The 17,917-nt window shown below is 59.2% G+C and overlaps 1 protein-coding gene across 4 annotated transcripts in view; it reads left to right on the top strand.

Annotated features, from left to right (window-relative positions):
- The first annotated feature begins 1,814 nt into the window (after positions 1-1,814).
- LOC117647533 (serine/threonine-protein phosphatase 6 regulatory ankyrin repeat subunit A) overlaps positions 1,815-17,917 on the top strand; it is a 29,543-nt gene continuing 13,440 nt past the window's right edge. The window contains exons 1-8 of one of the 4 annotated variants that reach the window (XM_034389341.1): positions 1,815-1,971; positions 4,429-4,867; positions 5,651-5,752; positions 10,918-11,019; positions 12,403-12,519; positions 15,965-16,165; positions 17,250-17,355; positions 17,678-17,874. In XM_034389341.1, coding sequence (XP_034245232.1) covers positions 4,568-4,867; positions 5,651-5,752; positions 10,918-11,019; positions 12,403-12,519; positions 15,965-16,165; positions 17,250-17,355; positions 17,678-17,874 — 1,125 coding nt within the window. In that variant the 5' untranslated portion in view covers positions 1,815-1,971; positions 4,429-4,567. Of the gene's footprint in view, positions 1,972-3,508; positions 3,528-4,428; positions 4,868-5,650; positions 5,753-10,917; positions 11,020-12,402; positions 12,520-15,964; positions 16,166-17,249; positions 17,356-17,677; positions 17,875-17,917 lie in introns of those variants that run through there. The other 3 variants (XM_034389313.1, XM_034389321.1, XM_034389332.1) reach the window with 3 other exon arrangements.

A 17,917-nucleotide genomic window follows, 5' to 3' on the forward strand; every position in this document is an offset into this window, starting at 1 on the left:
TGGGGCCGCTGGGGCCGCGCGGCCGCGGTGGCGGCGCCGGGCCGGATGGGGACTCCGTGCCAGGGGGCGGGGGAAGGGGGAGGGGGCAGGGTCTTTGCCATGTAAACAAGGCATCCCCCTTTCCTGGCCTATTATTGTTCCCACGAGGTCATTGTGACGCGGGGGCATAGTCCGTCTCTCTCGCACTCACGGCTCGTCCCCCAGGGCCTCAGTGGAGCGAGAGAGACAGACAGAGCGACGGAGCGTACTGTTGGGAGTCAAACTGCAGGAGCCGGCGGGAGCGCACCCCCCACGGGGCCTGGGGGCCTGGGGCGGCTCAGGCGTTCGGCAGGGCGGGCCTACGGAGCCTACGGGCTACGGGCCCCACGGCGCCGGCATGTTTTCAGGCCGCGTTCGTGCATCCAGGAAATCAGGCGGGAAATCAGCCCGCTGGGCACCATGCCGGCCAATCCGCCCATATTTCATTCGGATTCATTGTTCATTAAAAAAATAAAAACTATTTTTTTTCCTATTTTTTGGCAAGCACTCAATTTTTTTGCTTCCATGTAGACGGTAATGCTGCCAGTGTATTCCTGGCAGCAGCGAGAGCGACTGTGTTCGCGCGAATCGTGTGGAACGCTCTTTTCGTCCGAATTCGCGTGGCTTCGCACCACTACACTGCCAAAACTTTTTCATCCCTGACGTCAAAACGCAAAACAAAGATAGAGGCACGTTCCGGCCGGCTCCGGAGGTCCCTTAATCAAGCTGCGCGGTAACGACCGTGAAGATGTCGTAAGTATGATGGATCGGTTGACCGTCGCCGGGCTATACTCGCAACCGTTTGTTGACCGCTGCAGACGAAAAGTCATCCTCCAGGTGAGTCGTGCCCTTGCGCGTCATCGCAGGAATCTAATAATACCCTTTTGAACTTCGCCACGTGGCAAAACAAAATACTTAAAAAAAACAATTAAAATCTTTAACAGATTTTGTGTTTACTGCGTTGTCGCGGCCGTCTACCTGTGATGACTGTCACGAAATTGGTGGTTCGCGTTTAACGCGTGGGGACGTTGTCTTCCTGAAGGTCTTCCTCTACACTGCGGAAAACAAAAGAGGGGTGACAAGGGCTGCCCAACGCTTCATCTCCGAAACCTTCCCCCTTTGGATGCAGTAACGGCGATCGTCCACCGCCTCTTACGACTGCCCTGCCCCACCGCCTTGCAGACTGTCCCTAATCACACCGTAACCCGCTGGCTATAATGAAAGCGTTTCCGAGGCGGGGCATCAAAGAGCAGGGTCTTAGAACGCCAGGACGTTCAGGGAGGCCTTTGACACAGCTGGATTGGATGCAGTGGCCGCCCACAGTCAGCAAAAAGCGTTACTTCAAGGCAGCGCTTTTGTCGCTGTCTAATTCCGTGCACCCCTCAGGGACGCCCAACGCGTACTCTGCCACTCATGAGGGGTCGCGTGGGAGCGAGCGAGCGAGACACGGCGACGAAGGCTCATCGCTCGGAGCCAGCGAGCTGCAGGCGTCCGCGGGCGTGGACCTCATGTAGTGCCTGTGGGCCTGGTGGGGCTGGGCTGGGCTTGCAGCATGGCTTGCAGCTCGGCTTGCAGCCCCGCCTGCTCCTGGGGCCCAACCGGCCGCCCCCTCCGCGCCCCCACCGCGCCGTTCCCCCTCCGGGCTCCTCTCTGGCGTGCCAGTCGCCGGCCCTTACGGCCCCCACCCCGCGCCGCCCCCAGCGCGGCGGGCGGGCGGGCAGGCAGGCGGGCCACAAGGTGCACAAGGTGGCCCCCACCGCGGGCTTGGCTGCCTTGGCTGCTTCGGCGTCGCTGCCTTGCAAGCCTCTCTGGTTTACCGAGTCGGACCGCGACGCCCCACGACGCCAGACGCTGGCCAGCCGCTCTGGTGCACCGAGACTCGCGCCGCACCGCCACATCGCCGACCTGGACCGTGTGCTGCGAGGACGTCGTCGACGCCATGTCCTGCCTCGAGTGAGTGTCCTCGGCGACCGCTTGCTGCAGCAAGGCGCTTGGCTCGCGGCCTCACCCCGCCGCCGTCTAGCACCCCGTCGTTGCGTACGCGCCCCGATTTGGGTCATCGCCGTGGCCATGCTGCCCGAGACGGCGGCAGAGGAAGTGCCCCCAGACATGGGACCGCCATGGCGCGCCCGGGACGGCGTTCTGGAAACGCTGCCAAAGGCGAGGCGCCCTCGCTGCAGTTCCCTCACGTTCGACTGCTCGCCAGTCTCAATATCTGAATCTCGCTCGACGTATCGAATGTTATTGCCTCGCGAGTTTTTCTCGCTGTGTCGTATACTTTGTTTCTTGACGTTTTCCCCCCCATTGATGTTTGCGTCCTATTCGTGTTTGTCTCTGTTTTTCTCCCTGCAGGTTGGTTCTCCTCGTTTCAAAACTTTTTGTTATTTTTGTCGGTGGCTGTCGGTGGACTGCTCTTCTTCCTTTCCGGCTGTCAATGGTTGGTAGACTGTCGCACGTCGTGTTCCTGCACTGGGGGCGACGCGGTGGCGATCTTCGCTTCATCGACAGCGGGCTCGGCGGCAAGCGTGCGCTTCTAATTGAAAGAGGTGGTGCTGGGGTGGTTCGCCGTCATCAGCTTCAACTTGTACGAGCCCGGCTCGGCTCGGCTCTGCGGCGGGGCTCGGCGGGGCTTGGCTCGTCACCATCACGATCAACATGTACCTGTCGACTGATGACTGCAGACAGGTGTGGGAAGGCAGGGCTAGGCAGGGCTAGGCAGGGCCGAAGCACGGCATCACGCAGCCAGCCAGCAATTAGACGCCCAGACCGAGCGACCGAGCAACCGGCTGCGGCCTGGAGCCTGCCGCCGCACAGTGGGCCAGAAGACCGGCGTTTTGAGTTCCAGAGTCGCTAAATAGGACTGGAACCGAACATGTGAGCCCACCAATAGATTGCTCTCCAAACGAGGAATCCATCGGTGGGGTCACACGCTCGGTTCGAGTCCTGTTTGGCGACTCCGGAGCTCAAAACGCATCTGGAGTTTTGGCCGCCTCCACCGGTCTTCTGGCCCACTGCGTGCGCCTGCCGCGCGTCGCTTCGTGAATCCCGATTTTATTTTTTTTCAGATTCAGATTGGGGTTCTGTGGTTGCCAAATTGTTCCCAGTGGACGACAACTTCCAAGAAAGAGAAATTAAAAGAGTTCTTGTCAATTTTTCCTTTATTTTTTTGTTTCGCGCGGTGTTAAGAGCACATCCGGGCCGTGATACAACCATTTTGGCCTTGCCTGACGGCGCACGTTTGTCCGTGTGACGTACAGTATGAGCCGGCAGGCGGAGGAAAAAACTGCCGGATGTGCTTAAAATCGCAGCAAATCCTGGAACGAAAAAACTCCGGTGGCGTCTAACGTGTCAGCCACTGTGTAGTCGGAGCACGGAAACGTTATGCACCTCAATTGCCCTACAGGAACAGGAGCTTCGAGATGACGAGCATCGACCATCGAGTATCCACGATTTCGTCACAAAAGTGACATCAAACTTTTGCAGTGCCAATGGATTCCCAGTGAAATGAGGTCCGTTTGTTTGTGTTGTTCGGTCGGGGCGCATCAAAGCCAATTCAGATGTCCAAGAAGAGCTTTGAGAGGGCTTCGTGGACTGACGGTTCTATGCGCTGCTGGCCGTGCCGTGTCGGGCCGGGCCCCGGGGTTCGAAAAGCGAAACGTAAACAAATCTATAACAGCTTACGCCCCGCACGCGCACGTGCCAGCAGCGCCATTTTTCCTCTCTTTTCTTTCCTTCCATCTCTTTTCCTCATGTTTTCTCTCTCTCTCTCTCTTTCTTTCTCTCTCTCGGGCTCCCTTTGTTCTGTCTTCTCTTGACACGAAGGACAGTGCAGGCTCTTGCTGCTTGGCGAGCTGAAGGAGCGCCCGAGCGATCGTGGGTAGGCCACCCGGAGGACAGCCCTGCGCGGCGGGTCGGTATCTGGCCGTGCTAAGGGGCTCCCCGTCGGAGCTCCCTGCAAGCGTCGTCGGCCTCCGGAGAGCCGGCCGTGCCGTGCCGTGCCGCACAGTGGGCCAGAAGACCGGTGGAGGCGGCCAAACCTCTGGGCTCCAGAGTCGCTAATTGGGACTCAAACCGAACGTGTGACCCGACCAAAGGATTCCTCGTCCGAAGAGCAATCCATTGGTGGGGTCACACGTTCGGTTTTAGTCCCATTTAGCGACACTGGAGCTCAAAACACGTCCAAGATTTTGACCGCCTCCACCGGTCTTCTGGCCCACTGCGTGCCTTGCCGTGCGGGCGAGGCGGGGCTGCTCCACCCTCCGGGCAGACCTCCACGCACATTCCTCCCTGCCTAGGCGTTTGCTGCGCGCGTTGTCTAGCCCAACACCTGAGGAGCTTCGCCGATATCCTCCCCCTGCCATCACTGCGCCACTGTACGTCAGCCCGTGCGTGCGTTGTCTGGTGTTGCAGGCCTGAGCGACGCTGGGCCTAGGCAGGACCGCCGGACCATGGACTGGAGGCCAGGGCCACCCCTTGGGCCACCCTGTCCCCCCGAAGGGCGCGCCGAAGGGCCCCACCGCGCTGAGGCCCCCGCAGCTCCGACTGGACCATGAGCAACAAGAAGCCACCGGGGCCACCCGGAGGCAACGGCGCGGACGACAAGAAGGCCAGCAAAGATGACGACGGCAACGGGGCGGCCGCGGCGGGCGACGCGGCCGCCAAGCCCGGGTCGGCGGGCGCCACCAGCAGGGACGCCGCGCTGCGCCTGCTCGCCATGTGCCAGAAGGGCGAGTGGCCGCCCGTGGACCAGGCAATCAAGAGTCTGGAAAAGGCCGTGGCCGCGGCCCAGGCGGCGGCGCAGCCCGGCGAGGACCCGCCGCACCTGCCGCTCATCGGGGTGGCGGACCCGGTAAGACCACCTACAGTGCACCAACACGTGGGCAGCCAGCGCCGGCGGCCAAAACTCTAGGCGCTCTTTGAGCTCCAGAGTCTTCAAATGGGACTCAAAGCAAACATGTGACCCCACCAATGGATTCCTCGTTCGGAGAGCAATCCATTGGTGGGGTCACACGTTCGGTTCGAGTCCCGTTTAACGACTCTGGAGCTCAAAACGCGTCTAGAGTTTTGGCCGCCTCCACCGGTCTTCTGGCCCACTGTGCGCGTGCGGGGCAGGGCTGGCCTAGGGCAACCTAGGGCCAGGCGGCTATCGGGGTCAGCGCGGCAAGGCCTTCCCCTCCACGGCGCTGCAGTCTGGACTGCTCTAGACCGGCGGTTTCTGTTTTCGGAAGCAGCCCGCGTCCTTGTCGGTAATCAGTGACAAGAACCCCTTTTTTCGGACGCCGCCGTCCCGAGTGCCGCGCTAGATAATGACCTAGGCGGAGGGCTAAGGCATTAGGAATGGCGCAACCGCTTCTCGGAAGTGTCAAAGGTCAAGCCTGCACGCCTTCCAAACCGTGCGTCAACGATTCGCAGCAAAAATAAATTAATTTCGTTTTTCAAAGGCAGTTTTTAATGTGCCCGTATTTTCCGTTGATTATACTTTGCAAAACGTGGGACATGACAGAAAAAGAGCATCTCCATTCAGTTAATATCGGTTAATATACATAAGGAAAAGAAAGAAATACTGAATTTATTCGCTCTTTTACGTTTTGCGCGCTTTGTCAACGTCGGCCTTCACTGCTTTTTTCCCCAGGCGACCGGTATGACCCCGTTGATGTACGCCGTGAAGGACAACCGCACGGCGTTCCTGGACCGCATGGTGGACCTTGGCTGCGACCCAACGGCAAGGAATCAGGTGAGTCATCCGAAACAGAGGGGCGCTGCACAGTGGGCCAGAAGAGCGGCGCCGGCGGCCAATACTTTAGACGGGTTTTGAGCTCCAGAGTCGCTGAGCAGGACTCGAGTCCCATTTAGCGACTCTGGTGCTCAAAACGCGTCGGGGGTTTTCATCGCCTCCGCCAGTCTTCTGGCCCACCGGGGGCTGTGCCAGTGCATGCCAGTGTGCCTCCCCTGCAGCGGCGCTGGGTGCTGGGTTTGCCCGCCGTCCGCGCGAAGGGCGCCTTGCACTTGACCGGTGAAGTGGCGTCGATTGCAGCCAGGCTGCACCGGTGTTTCCGTCTCTCTCACCCCTACGGGACGCGACGGGACGCCCCATGAGTGCGAGGGAGACAGAGCGACGCCCAATGTCCGCGGCGGCCGCTCTGATGAATAGCCCCGGGGCATTACGCCTTGCCGTTACGGTGGGCCTGCAGGCCTGATGGCCTGATGGCCTGATTGAGTGGCTATGTGGGTTTTTCTGCTTCGCCGGCGCGACTCTCGCTCGGTCTCCTTGGCTTGACCTCTGGCCTTGCCTTCTGCCGGACTGCGGCTACCTGGCCGACCCTCGGTAGCGTGCGGCGGGCCGCACGGCGGGTAGGCGAACAACTGTAAAACAGAAAGGGTCGTTCAAATTAGAAATGTGGGCTGTGTGAGAGATCGCAGAGCACACGCTTCCTTAGTTTTTTTAGATTTTATGCGTTGGTGTCATTTTTAACATTGCGTAACTTTCACTTTTTTTCTGATGGTTTGCCTCGCCTTCATTCAACAACGACGTGCGTCTTAGGTCGATGGTTTGAAGTGAGGTATTGGTGGGTCCTCCAGGACGCGCGCCGACCGCAAGTCCTGAGGACCCTGGCTAGCCTCGGTCAGTCCACGGGGGAATTCCTTGGGTCTACAGCAGCGCGGGGAAAGCCCAGACCACCACAAGAGGCCTAATTTTTTCCCACCCGCGGCCCCAGGCGGCCCCAGGTTCGCAGTGGTCGGTCCGGTCCCCTTGACTTGACCTTTGGGCGCCTTATCAGACCATTGCCTACGCCACTGGGGCACCGCGGGGCAGCACGCCATGCACGTCCAGCTCAAGGCTCCGGCCGACACGTAATTTGCATGTTATCGCCGAGGAAGGGGGTTAGACCCCGCAGCGTGCCGCGGCGTGCCGTCTCTCTCGCACTGCCGCCGCCAGCCCAGCGCCCCCTCGCTCGCACCACCGCCCACTCAGCCGGCAGACTGGGTCCGGGGAGCCGGCGCTCTGTCTCTGTCGCACTGCTGGGCCGCTCACTCGCACTGCGGCCACTCGGCCAGCCCCCTCGCCACGCCACACCGGATCCTTGGGGTAGTTTCACCGAGGGGTGGCGCCCAGTGCCGCCCAGCGCCGCGGCGGGCGTGACGTCAAACTCGGCGTGCTTCATGGCATCCGGTCAGTGGGGCCGGCCGGAGCACCACACTGGGAGTCGTTTTCGTCGCGCTGTCCCTCTCGCACCGGCAAGGAACGCCCCATGCGTGCGACAGGGACGGCGCGACGAAAACGACTCTCAGTCTGCAGCACTTCTCGGAGGGGGGGGGGGGCAGCACGCGCGGCACAAGTGCCTCCTCATTGCGGCAGAGCCACCCTGCCTTGCACCAGCAAGGCGCCCCAAGAATGTACAGTGTACAGTCAAATCTACCCAATTTTTATGAGATTGAACGGTCAAATCGTCAAATCTATTTTTTTCTGTGACTAAACGGAGTCACCTTCATTTTTCTGGGCGTGTACAATAAGAAACTTTTTTTTTCTGAGAGTGCCTAGTACAGTCGACTTACTTTTCTCCGAGAGTGTACTCTGTCCAGTCAAACGACTAAGAAAGGGTTGTGCCTCAAAAGCACCCCGGCTGTTCGAGAGACGAGTTTTTTTTTCCTGGGCGGGTGCTGCGTACATTGTCTGCCGGGGCTCGGCTCGGCCGGCGGCCTGGCCGATGATGCACTGTTTGGACGCTTCGGACAGTCTCGGCTTGGCTGGGTTGGCGTGCTGTGGCGTCGGGTAGCCGCGCGGTGCTCGGCGCGCTGTCGAGAGAGAGAGAGAGAGAGAGAGAGAGAGAGAGAGAGAGAGAGAGAGAGAGACGGCGCTTGAGGCCAAAGCAGCCCTAAAGGCGGCAGCCCTAGGCCGGACGCTTTGTAGAAACGCGGCTCCGAAACGGGGTCAGTGTTGAGCGGCACGCACCGCACCGGGGGTCAGCACCTTCATGGCCATCTCGACGTTGACCCAGTCTCTCTCACTCTCTCTCTCTCACTCTCGCTGAATGTCCGCCCGCTAGACAGCCAGACAGTTTAGTTTATAAAAAGAGCGTTTATCAGGACAATTTGAATTGGCAGTAATTAGGGTGATGTAGGATTTTGCTTTTTGAGCTTTCTTATCGGTCAGCACAGCGTTTGTGTGTGTGTGTGTGTGTGTGAGAGAGAGAGAGAGAGGGAGGGGAGGGGGGATATGCGGCCCTAACTCATCATGCCCCGCATCCGCACCGGTCACTTCCCGCACCGCAGGGCAACAACATTCTCCCACAAATTTCCCCCTGCCCATTATTGGCACTTAGGGAATATTGCAGCCCCTTTCTTACGGGGCACGGGCCCTTCCCGTGGAAAAGGAGGGGGAGGGGGGGTTACTGACGCGGAGTGGGGGCGTCGTCGGCCAAGGGATTAATAGCCGTTTTACCTCCGTTCCCCCCTCCCTCTCTCTCTCTCGCACCCCCATCCCGGCCCCATATCCCTGATGTCCTGATTTGATTGCGCGCCAAGCAGCCTTACCGGCAATCATGTAATCACTGCCCGGCCTGTTTGGCGCTGGCAAGGGGATGCGAGGGGACGGGGAGGAGGGGAGGGGAAAAGCGGGACGGAGGGAGGAAAGGGGGGGGAAGATGCCGACGTTGTAAAGTTTTTGCAATCTGGTGTCAAGTCATCTTCGGCAAAACGTGACGGGGGGTTGAACAACAACTGTCCGACGCCGATCCGACGACACCGAAGAGAAATTCGTCACTGGTCCAAATTGGTTCCTTTTTGGCGACTGCCGCCATCGGTCTGAGTGTAACCACGGTGTAAGCCGCACTGCCGGGCCGGCCGTTTGTTTAGTTCGGCTGCGTGTTGCGCCACGTTGCGAGTGCCCGGCCCGGCCCGGCCTGCCTTAGCTTGGGTCGACTTCGGTGTGGTAATTACAAACAGCCGTTACCGAACCTCGGGAATCTAGAGCTCGCCGAGAAGTGGGTTAATTGAACGATTTTCTTTTCATAATTTGCCGCAATCTGGGTGTGTGTGTGCGTGTGTGTATGTGCGCACTGCACTATTAAGGGCGGGGTCGGTCGTTGGCTTGTTTGGGTGGCGCTGCACTGCCTGCGTGCGTCGCGACGCCGCAAGTTCCCTCCAAATTCGACAAGCGGCCCCCATGCGAGCAGTCAGTCGCCCCGCTGCTTCCGCGTTGCCACGGAGCGCCCCCACCCCTTCCCCCTCCCCCACCCCCTTCCTTTGCTGCGCCCATATCCCGTGGTCCCCACCGCCTCCCCCACCCCCGCACCTTCCCCCTTTCTCCTGAGCCATCTTCCCATCTCCACCCCACCACCGTCACCCCCTCCCCCTCCCCCTTCCGAATTCCTCCCCCACCCCCTCACACACAAACAAGTCCCTGGCGTGCCGTCGGGGCATAACTCCAGTCATGCACCCTCCCCTCCCCGTTCCGCCATTCACACAGACAGCCGCACACTATTTTTCTATATCCGCTGCACCTCCTTTAACAGATTGGAGGGCCCGGCCGGCGCGCAGTGGGCCAGAAGACCGGTGGAGGTGGCCGAAATCCTGGATGCGTTTTGAGCTCCAGAGTCGCGAAACGGGACTCGAACCGAACGTAACGTGTGACCCCACCAATGGATTCCCCGCTCAGAGAGCAATCCATTGCTGGGGTCACAAGTTCGGTTTAGGTCCCAATTAGCGACTCTGGAGCTCAAAACGCGTCTAGAATTTTAGCCGCCAGTGTTCTGGCAAATCCACTGTGGAGCGTGTCCCCACGCCGTGCTCGCGCTTCACACTGTAAAGCCTCGTCCTCTGGCGTGTGTGTTGCGATAGCGACCGCCACTCCACTTGCGGCGGGAACACATACTTTGGCTGTTTGCGGAGCCGTAAATCGCGGCGCCTGCGCAAAATTTACCACACCAAAATTTAAAAAAAAAATAACAAAAAAAAAACAAATATTTTATCTTTTGTGTGCAACGCTGTGAGACAAATCACGACAAATTACGACAAATTCTGGCTTTTGATTAGGGTGTTGTACTGTATTTCTATAGCAGAAGCGGTTGGCGCAATTCATTGCAATCGTCAGAAAAAAAACATCGACCATCGGACGAGACAACTTGCAATAAATAATTATTTGACGGCATTATTAGTGTGTCGAGTCCATCGAGTGTGTCGAGGCGTGGGCGTAGTCCACCTTTTCTGGTGGCGTGGAAGTCTGCGGGGATTTCCCTCATGCCGTGGGGGGGGGGGACGCCCTTCGTCATTGCATAAAAGATGGCCGCCTCGTCCACTCGGTAAATGGACGCCGTGAATATGAATCACAGGCTGCGGCGCATATTACTCAAGCCGGCCGACACATTCAGATCCAGATTCGGAGGCCTCCATTAGGCCCGCGGCCTTCGCGATGATACCCTATCCCACCCGCAGAAAAGGTTGTTTTCTTTTTAAGAATGCGTTTTTTGTTGTTTTGTTTTGTTTTTGTTTATGGAAACGAGTGTCTCTACGACCGGACACGTATTCGCGAGGCACGAAAGGAAGCGCGGGAAATAGCGCAGGGTCCTGGAATAGTTTTTTTACGACCTCTCGAAGTAGAGTCGCCTTAGCAGATTGCCAATTTGCGGACCCTCGTTACACTGGTAAATCACTGCCTATGCAAAGAAAGCCGAGGTATGAGAAATTGGGCAGCCGGCCTTGGGCCTTAGAAAGGGCATCGCTCACGCAGTGTGTTAAGGGATCCAAGAGGATGACGTCATGGCTGACATCAGTTTGTCCTCTGACGTCATAGGCTTCTGCTAAAATGCGTTTTTCATATTGGTTATTTTTTTCGTTACACATTTTGCATTTACAATTCTTAGAAAAACATGAAACCCTCTGCATCGTTTCTCTCTGTTGCAGGACAACTACAATGCCCTCCACGTGGCCGCCATGTACTCCAGGGAGGAGGTGGTCAAGCTGCTGCTGCCGAAGAAGGGCGTGGACGTGTACGCTCCGGGAGGGGTGAGTGAGCAGTCAAACCTCTGGACGCGTTTTGAGCTCCAGACTCGCTAAACAGGACTCGAACCGAACGTGTGACCCCACCAATGGATTCCTTGTTCGAAGAACAAGGAGCAAGGTCGCACGTTCGGTTCGAGTCCCAGTTAGTGACTCTGGAGCTCAAAACGCGTCCGGGATTTTAGCCATCTCCACCGGTCTTCTGGCCCACTGTGCTGTGGGGTGAGGGACGGCCCGGGGCCGCGCGTCAAGGTCTCTGCAGTGGAAGACCCCTGGCGTGTCAAGCTGGACACTGACCACTCGCATCCGCGCGTCAAAGTCTCTGCTCCGCGGGGTATCGCCGGCGCGTTACGTAGTTCTTGGACACAGGCACTAATCACCCTCCACGGGGCTCAAGGGTTTACGTCGACGACATTGTGAGGCGGTATGAAAGGGCGTATTCGGCTCCAAGGTCGCCTTGCCACCGGGCCCCGGCTCCGCCCCGCCGCCTAGAGTGGCCCCACGGCGCGGCGCCGAGACACGCGATTTCCGTACGCCGCGTTTTTGTCAACGGCGACCTCTCATTTGTCAAACGTCTAGGTGCGCCACCCTGAACAATGAGGCCGTCGTTTAAGTAACGCCGCCGTGCACGAATTACGTAACACGCCTTGCAAAGCAGGAGGCCCGGATTTCGACGTACCCCTCCAGGAACTTTATACTCAGTGGGCCAGAAGACCGATGGAGGCGGTCAAAATCCCGGACGCGTTTTGAGCTCCAAAGTCGTTAAACGGGCCTCGAACCGAACGTGTGACCCCACCAATGGATTGCTCTCCGAGCGACGAACCGCCTCCACCGGTCTTCTGGCCCACTGTGCGGCGGTGACGATGAAGATGGTGGCGGTGATGACGAGCTCGTTGCTTCGCTATCACGCCTTCATCCATCACTGCTAAGCAGACCAGCTCCACAGACCTGTTGGACTCGCTGCAGACCTGTTGCCCCCTTCCCCCCTTTCCCCCTTCCCCCTCCCCTCCTCCCTTTGGAACCCTCCGGCCCTTCAGTGCCACTCACTGTACTCATCATCGGCTGCTATTATGTGTGAACGCGGTGCCGGCGCGTCGATACTCCTCGTTTGCCAGCCGAGGGCGCGAGGGGTGTCAAGGTCATCAATCCCAGGGAGGCCTTGCTACACTGGAAAGTGGAGCGACATCGATCGGTCCATTGTTGTCACGTACATTTTTCAGACATCACGACTTTGAGACATTTGACGCCGTTTGGACCTACACGTTCGGTTCGAGTCCCATTTAGTGACTCTGGAGCTCAAAACGTGTCCGGTCTTCTGGCCCACTGTGCGCCGTCAGGACCTTGCAGTGTGCAGGGGTCCGTTGACCGATGTGTTTGTGTTGGTTGCAGCCGCGGAGCCAGACGGCGGTGCACCTGGTGGCGAGCAGGCAGACGGGCACGGCCACCAGCATCCTGCGCGTGCTGCTCAACGCCGCGGGCAAGGACATCCGCCTGCGACCCGACGGGGTGAGTGAGCGCTCACTGCGGAGCGCGTAACGCGTACAGTGGGCTGCTGCTGCCCTTGAAAGCTGCCGCCCTGTCTCTCTCGCGCCCAAGCGGGTCGCCACGAGTGTGAGAGAGGGCTAGAGAGTGTCGCTCCGGTTTGGAAGGGGTCCTCTGCTCGTCCAGCCTTTCTCCAGGGCGTCCCGCGTCGCCAGTGACTCGTCGACTCGTCACAGCGGCCTGCAGGCAGCCTCCCCCATTCAAGTCTCTGCATGGTCAGTCGCGTCGGCCACGTGTGGGTGGTTCGAGAACGGCCGCACTGTAGGTGATGGTCTGGAAGACACGCACTACCAGTGGAGGGCACGGACTCGCCTGCCTCGCCCTGACAGCGTCTCACCCCTCGTCCCCCCCCCCTTCCGAAACACAGCCCCTGCGCTCTCTCATTCGCGCGGAGACAGGTGAGGGGTGTTTCGTCTCGTCATTTTTACTTTCTTTCTCTCTTCTTCTCTCTCTTCGTCTCTTTCTCTTTCTTCCTCTTTTCTGCCGGTGCACCCACCGCGCGTCGACACAACTCAGCACTCGCGGTGCGCGCGGTGCCCATAATGTAGCCCAGTCCCGCCTCGGTCCCCTCGGGCCTTCCCTCCCCGTTCGAAGCCTTGCCTCCGGCCCAGTCTCTCTGTCTCTCTCGCACCCCAGCGGGGCAGCGGGCCGCCCCGTGAGTGCGAGAGAGACAGAGCACCGCTGGGAGGGCTGGGAGGGGCCGGGTCGATGGGAGGCGCGGCGAGAGGCTGCAGCCAATGGCGTGATGCCGCTATTTTAGCTCCACGAATATTCAATACCTTCGAAAGGGCCTCGAAGACCTCGAAGACCTCGAAGGCTGCGCCGCGCTGTCCGGCCCGGCGGCGTGCTCGCGGGGGGCGCGTCGGCGTGGAGGGCGGAGAGCGCGGTTCGATCCCCGTCCCCGGCGCGCCCTCTCCCTCTTCCAATCTGAAGGCCTGTCACCCGGACGTCTCCCCCACACGCCCCAGGAGCGCGGGGCCGTCGGGCGCCCCCGGGAGCTCCCCAGCGCCGGCAGTGCCTCCACGGCCGCCGCCAGCAGCGCCAGCAGCACAGCGCTCCGGGCTCCAGCACCTCGCCGTCGTCCGCCACGTCGCCGCCGCGCCGCGTTGCCTGGCGACCGGATGGCGCGGTGGGCTGGCCCGGGCGCCCCGGGCGCGGCGATGACCCCCTCGGCGGGGATGCGCGCTCCGCCAAGTTTTCGCGGGGGGAGGGGCGCCCCGCCGACTGCGGCAACATCCGAATGAGTCTTTGTCAGTCGACGGCCACGTCCCGCCGCGCGAGTGCTGCTCGCTGGAAAGCCCGGACGCCGCGGGAAGCTTCGACGCCGCGGGGGCCTCCGGACGCTACAAGGCAGCTTCCGCGCGGGGAAAGCCCGGTCCTCCGGAAAGCCTCGGCAGCGCGGGAAAGCCCAGGCGTACCCCGGAAGTTGCGTGGAAATCCTGGGCGCCCGGGCGTCGTCGCGGGCCTCGTGGCGACGCGGGCGACGCCGTCATGGAGCCAGCGAGGGTTCCCGACGGCCGGCCCCCGGGCGGCTAGAGCGTGAGGCGGACGCCCTGCAGTGTAGGCTGGCACGGCCGCCATGTCCTCCACCAGCGACGGCGCGGCCGGGCCGCCGTCGTCCGCGCGGCGCCTCAAGGCGGCGGTGTCGCGGGAGCAGCGGCTCAGCGCCCGGAAGAAGGGCGACGCCAAGGCCGACCCGGGGGACGCCCTCAACAACACCACGGCCTCGGCCACGGCCGCGGCCTCGGACTTGGGCGCGTCCCTGCTCAAGAACTCCAACCTCTTCTCCAGCTTCGTGGTCAAGAACAAGCTGCAGGCGGGCGTGCCCAAGAAGACCGCCGCCGGCACCGCGGGATGGCAGCTGGTGCTCAAGACGGCCCTCTCCTCCCTGCAGAAGGAGGAGGTAACAGCCCGCGCCACTCGAGCAGTGTAGTGCGTTCAAACCGTGCGTGTCTCTCACGTTGTCGTCGCTTGTGTTCCTGACCCGCAAGGTTCACGCGGAGCACGCGGAGATTGCATCCTCATAAAATACTTTGCCCATAAAAGCTATTGCGGGAACGGTTGCCCGCAATCACGTTGGGAAATCTACATTTCCTAAAAGCAGTATCCGTCAGTGAATTTCAATCACAATCCACATGTTTTCTTTCATTGAAGACGTAGCACAATCAACGACATTCACTTTTCAAAAAAAAAAACATTGTTTTCTTCTCTTGTTTTCCTAGGTTTATTTACCAAAAACTTTTTTCTGCGTGTAAATGAACCCTTCCCCAGACGGGCCGTTTTCGTGCGAAGAAGGTGGCGGGCCGGGCGTGTTCCTAAACGGGGTTGCCGGACGAAGACAGATCCGACCGTCAGCGACCGACGCGACAGAGCATCGATCCGGAGTCTCGCGAGACGCGGCGAGGCGGCGAGGCGCGTTCGAGACGACGGCGGACCTACCAACCCCGCCGCGGAACGGAGCATCGCTGAGAAAAGCACAGCTGCGCGTTCGAGATCTCGAACGCGCCCCTCGGAGGGGGCTGGGCTGGCTGGGCTGGCTGGGCGCCGCTCACCTGTGGGTGCTGCGTTGGCCGGCCCGGCGCACCCGAATAGCCTCGAGAACGATCCGAAAACGGAAGCGAAGCCAAGCGAAGCCAAGCGAAGCACTTTGAGCCGGCGGGCCAATCGTCCAGTTTCGAAAGTTCCCGCCAAAACGGTCTTGGCGGTGACCGGCCGCCCAACAGCCGCTCCCAGGAGTACAAACTTGACAAAACAAAATTCAGATAACATTCAAAAGCGCGACTTTCCTTGTGGGTAATCTTTAGCAGATAACACCTTTTACACATTCAATTTAACATGATACAAGAATACAAGAAACGTAAGGTGTCAGGTAGCTTGTTTTTCTAAAGTTGGCAGCTTGCGGCAAACAGCTGCGGTAGCAAAGAGGTCCTCGCGGTGCTCGCGACACCGGCCCGCGGAATTACTTTTTGATGACAACTTTTTTTTTCAACTTTTTCAATCTATTTACAGCACGCTAGTCCCCGTCGCGGTGGTGGTCACGGCCGCACCGTGCTCGCTGTCATCACGACGATTTAGGAGTAGTTGTACAATAAGTAGCGCCAGACAAACGGTTTCTTTCGTTTCATTCACTGGGGCCGGAAAAGTAGTCGTACGTAGAACTTTCGGTCCATTAAATAGAACTTTTTCATTTTATTTTTACGCTTACGGTTATTTTTATTTCCAGTTCAAAGGAGTATTTTTCTTGCACAGAGATAAGATCAAGAAAATCAATTTTTTCGATACGAGACCGGATGAAACTTTCTTGAAAGCTCGACCTGTTGATACGTTGCCGTTTACTTTCAAACATGTCGACTGCGAAACAAAATGATTTGGCTTGGAACGCTTCTGAGTGTGTGGCTTTGGTCCGCAGAAGGGCAAGATCCCCCTGCTGCTGGCCGTGGAGGCGGGCAACCAGTCCATGGTGCGAGAGCTGCTGGGGCAGTCCTCGGCCGAGCAGCTGCGCGCCACCACGGACCACGGCGACACCGCCCTGCACCTGGCGGCGCGCAAGAGGGACCTGGACATGGTGCGCATCCTGGTGGACTACGGGACCAACGTGGATCTGCCTAACGTGAGTAACGAACAAACCTAAAATTTTAACTTAAGCAAAAAAGAAATTTAATTGCTTTTAATTTTTTTAACAAACCCGATCAGAAACACTAAATTGACAAAATGTTTGGTTACAAAAACTTCCTACGCCACACTGTCGGCTAGAAGACCGGCGCAGGCAGCCAAAACTCTAGACGCGTTTTGAGCTCAGTCCTGTTTAAACTCGACTAAGTAGCGACTCTGGAGCTCAAAAAGCCTCCACCGGTCTGTCTGGCCCACTATGCGCCTGTCTTTGCATCGCCTTGCATATACTCCCAATTTTCGTTCTTACTAATTTTCGTCCCATTCTCCTTGATGGCGGCGTGGCGTGGCCATGCCACGACCTCCGCCGCCTAAAGACTGACGTGGATCGCCTCCACGGTACACACTCGGCGCATGCAAGCCTGTCCAGCATGATACGCTGTGCTCACAGTGCTCAAATTTGCCCGGGGAACTGTCCGAAACGAGTTGACGCATGTGAAAATGGACGCTCGGCTTGAATTTGACGCGGTTTCGACGACCGGTTTGCGTCGGGGCGCGTGCGCAATCCCGGACTTGAAAGCGAAAGGGCCGAAGGGGGTGCAGCTACACTAATAAAAACCCGCAGCGGATCGAGGCTGTCGCCACGGCGGGCACCGCCTCGGGCACCATGACCGTCGATGGTAAAAAGGGGCAAGTTTACGGTGCGGGGTCCCCGTCAGTCTCATTGGAACTGCATAACCGAAAGGCGGCGAGGGGGAGGGGGGTCGCGAGGTGGCGGCAAGCCGCGGCAAGCGGGGCAGCAGAGGGTTGCCCCATTTTTTGAGAGTCACGCTGCGGGTCGCAACTGCACGCAATGCTCCCCCCACCCCACCGCGCGGCCCCCCACCACCCCCACCCCTGCCAACTCCGAGACGTTTGTTTGTTGTTGTTCCGTGTTCCTTCACCCCTCGCGACCCCACCCCTTTCCCATTTTCCGCGCCCTGCCGGTGTACAATACGGACGACGGGGGTGACAATGAGGTTGGTACCATTTTGAAACCGTGTCTTGTGTTTGTTTTAATTGCGTGTTGTTGTTGTTGTTGGCAGGGAGAGGGACAGACTGCGCTGCACATCGCCTCGGCGGAGGGCGACGAGACCCTCGTCAAATACTTCTACGGCGTGCGGGCGAGCGCCTCCATCGCCGACCACCAAGGTACAGCGAATCCAGTAATGAGTGATGGACCCTTGCGCAGTGGGCCAGAAGACCAGTGGAGGGGGACCTACAGTGACCTATACTGTAGACGCGTTTCGAGCTCCGGAGTCACTAAATGGGACACGAACCGAGCGTGTGACCCCACCAATGGAATCCTCGTTCGGAGAGCAATCCATTGGTGGGGTCACACATTCGATTTGAGTCTTTCTTAGCGACTCTGGAGCTCAAACCGCGTCTAGAATTTTGGCCGCCTTCACCGGTCCTCTGGCCCACTGTGCCATTTTACATTTCTCGACATTTCTACATTGTTCTGTCGGCCTAGACCGCACGCCGATGCACCTGGCGGCGGAGAACGGGCACGCCAACATCATCGAGCTGCTGGCGGACAAGTTCCGCGCCTCCATCTTCGAGCGCACCAAGGACGGCTCCACGCTGATGCACATCGCTTCGCTCAACGGCCACGCCGAGTGCGCCATGATGCTGTTCAAGAAGGGCGTGTACCTGCACATGCCCAACAAGGTGGGCGTCTCGTACACTGCCAACGCTGCATTGTGGCCCAGCA

The sequence above is a fragment of the Thrips palmi genome, unplaced genomic scaffold (assembly GCF_012932325.1).
Source record: "Thrips palmi isolate BJ-2018 unplaced genomic scaffold, TpBJ-2018v1 HiC_scaffold_10, whole genome shotgun sequence".
NCBI classification, from domain to species: Eukaryota; Metazoa; Arthropoda; class Insecta; order Thysanoptera; family Thripidae; genus Thrips; species Thrips palmi.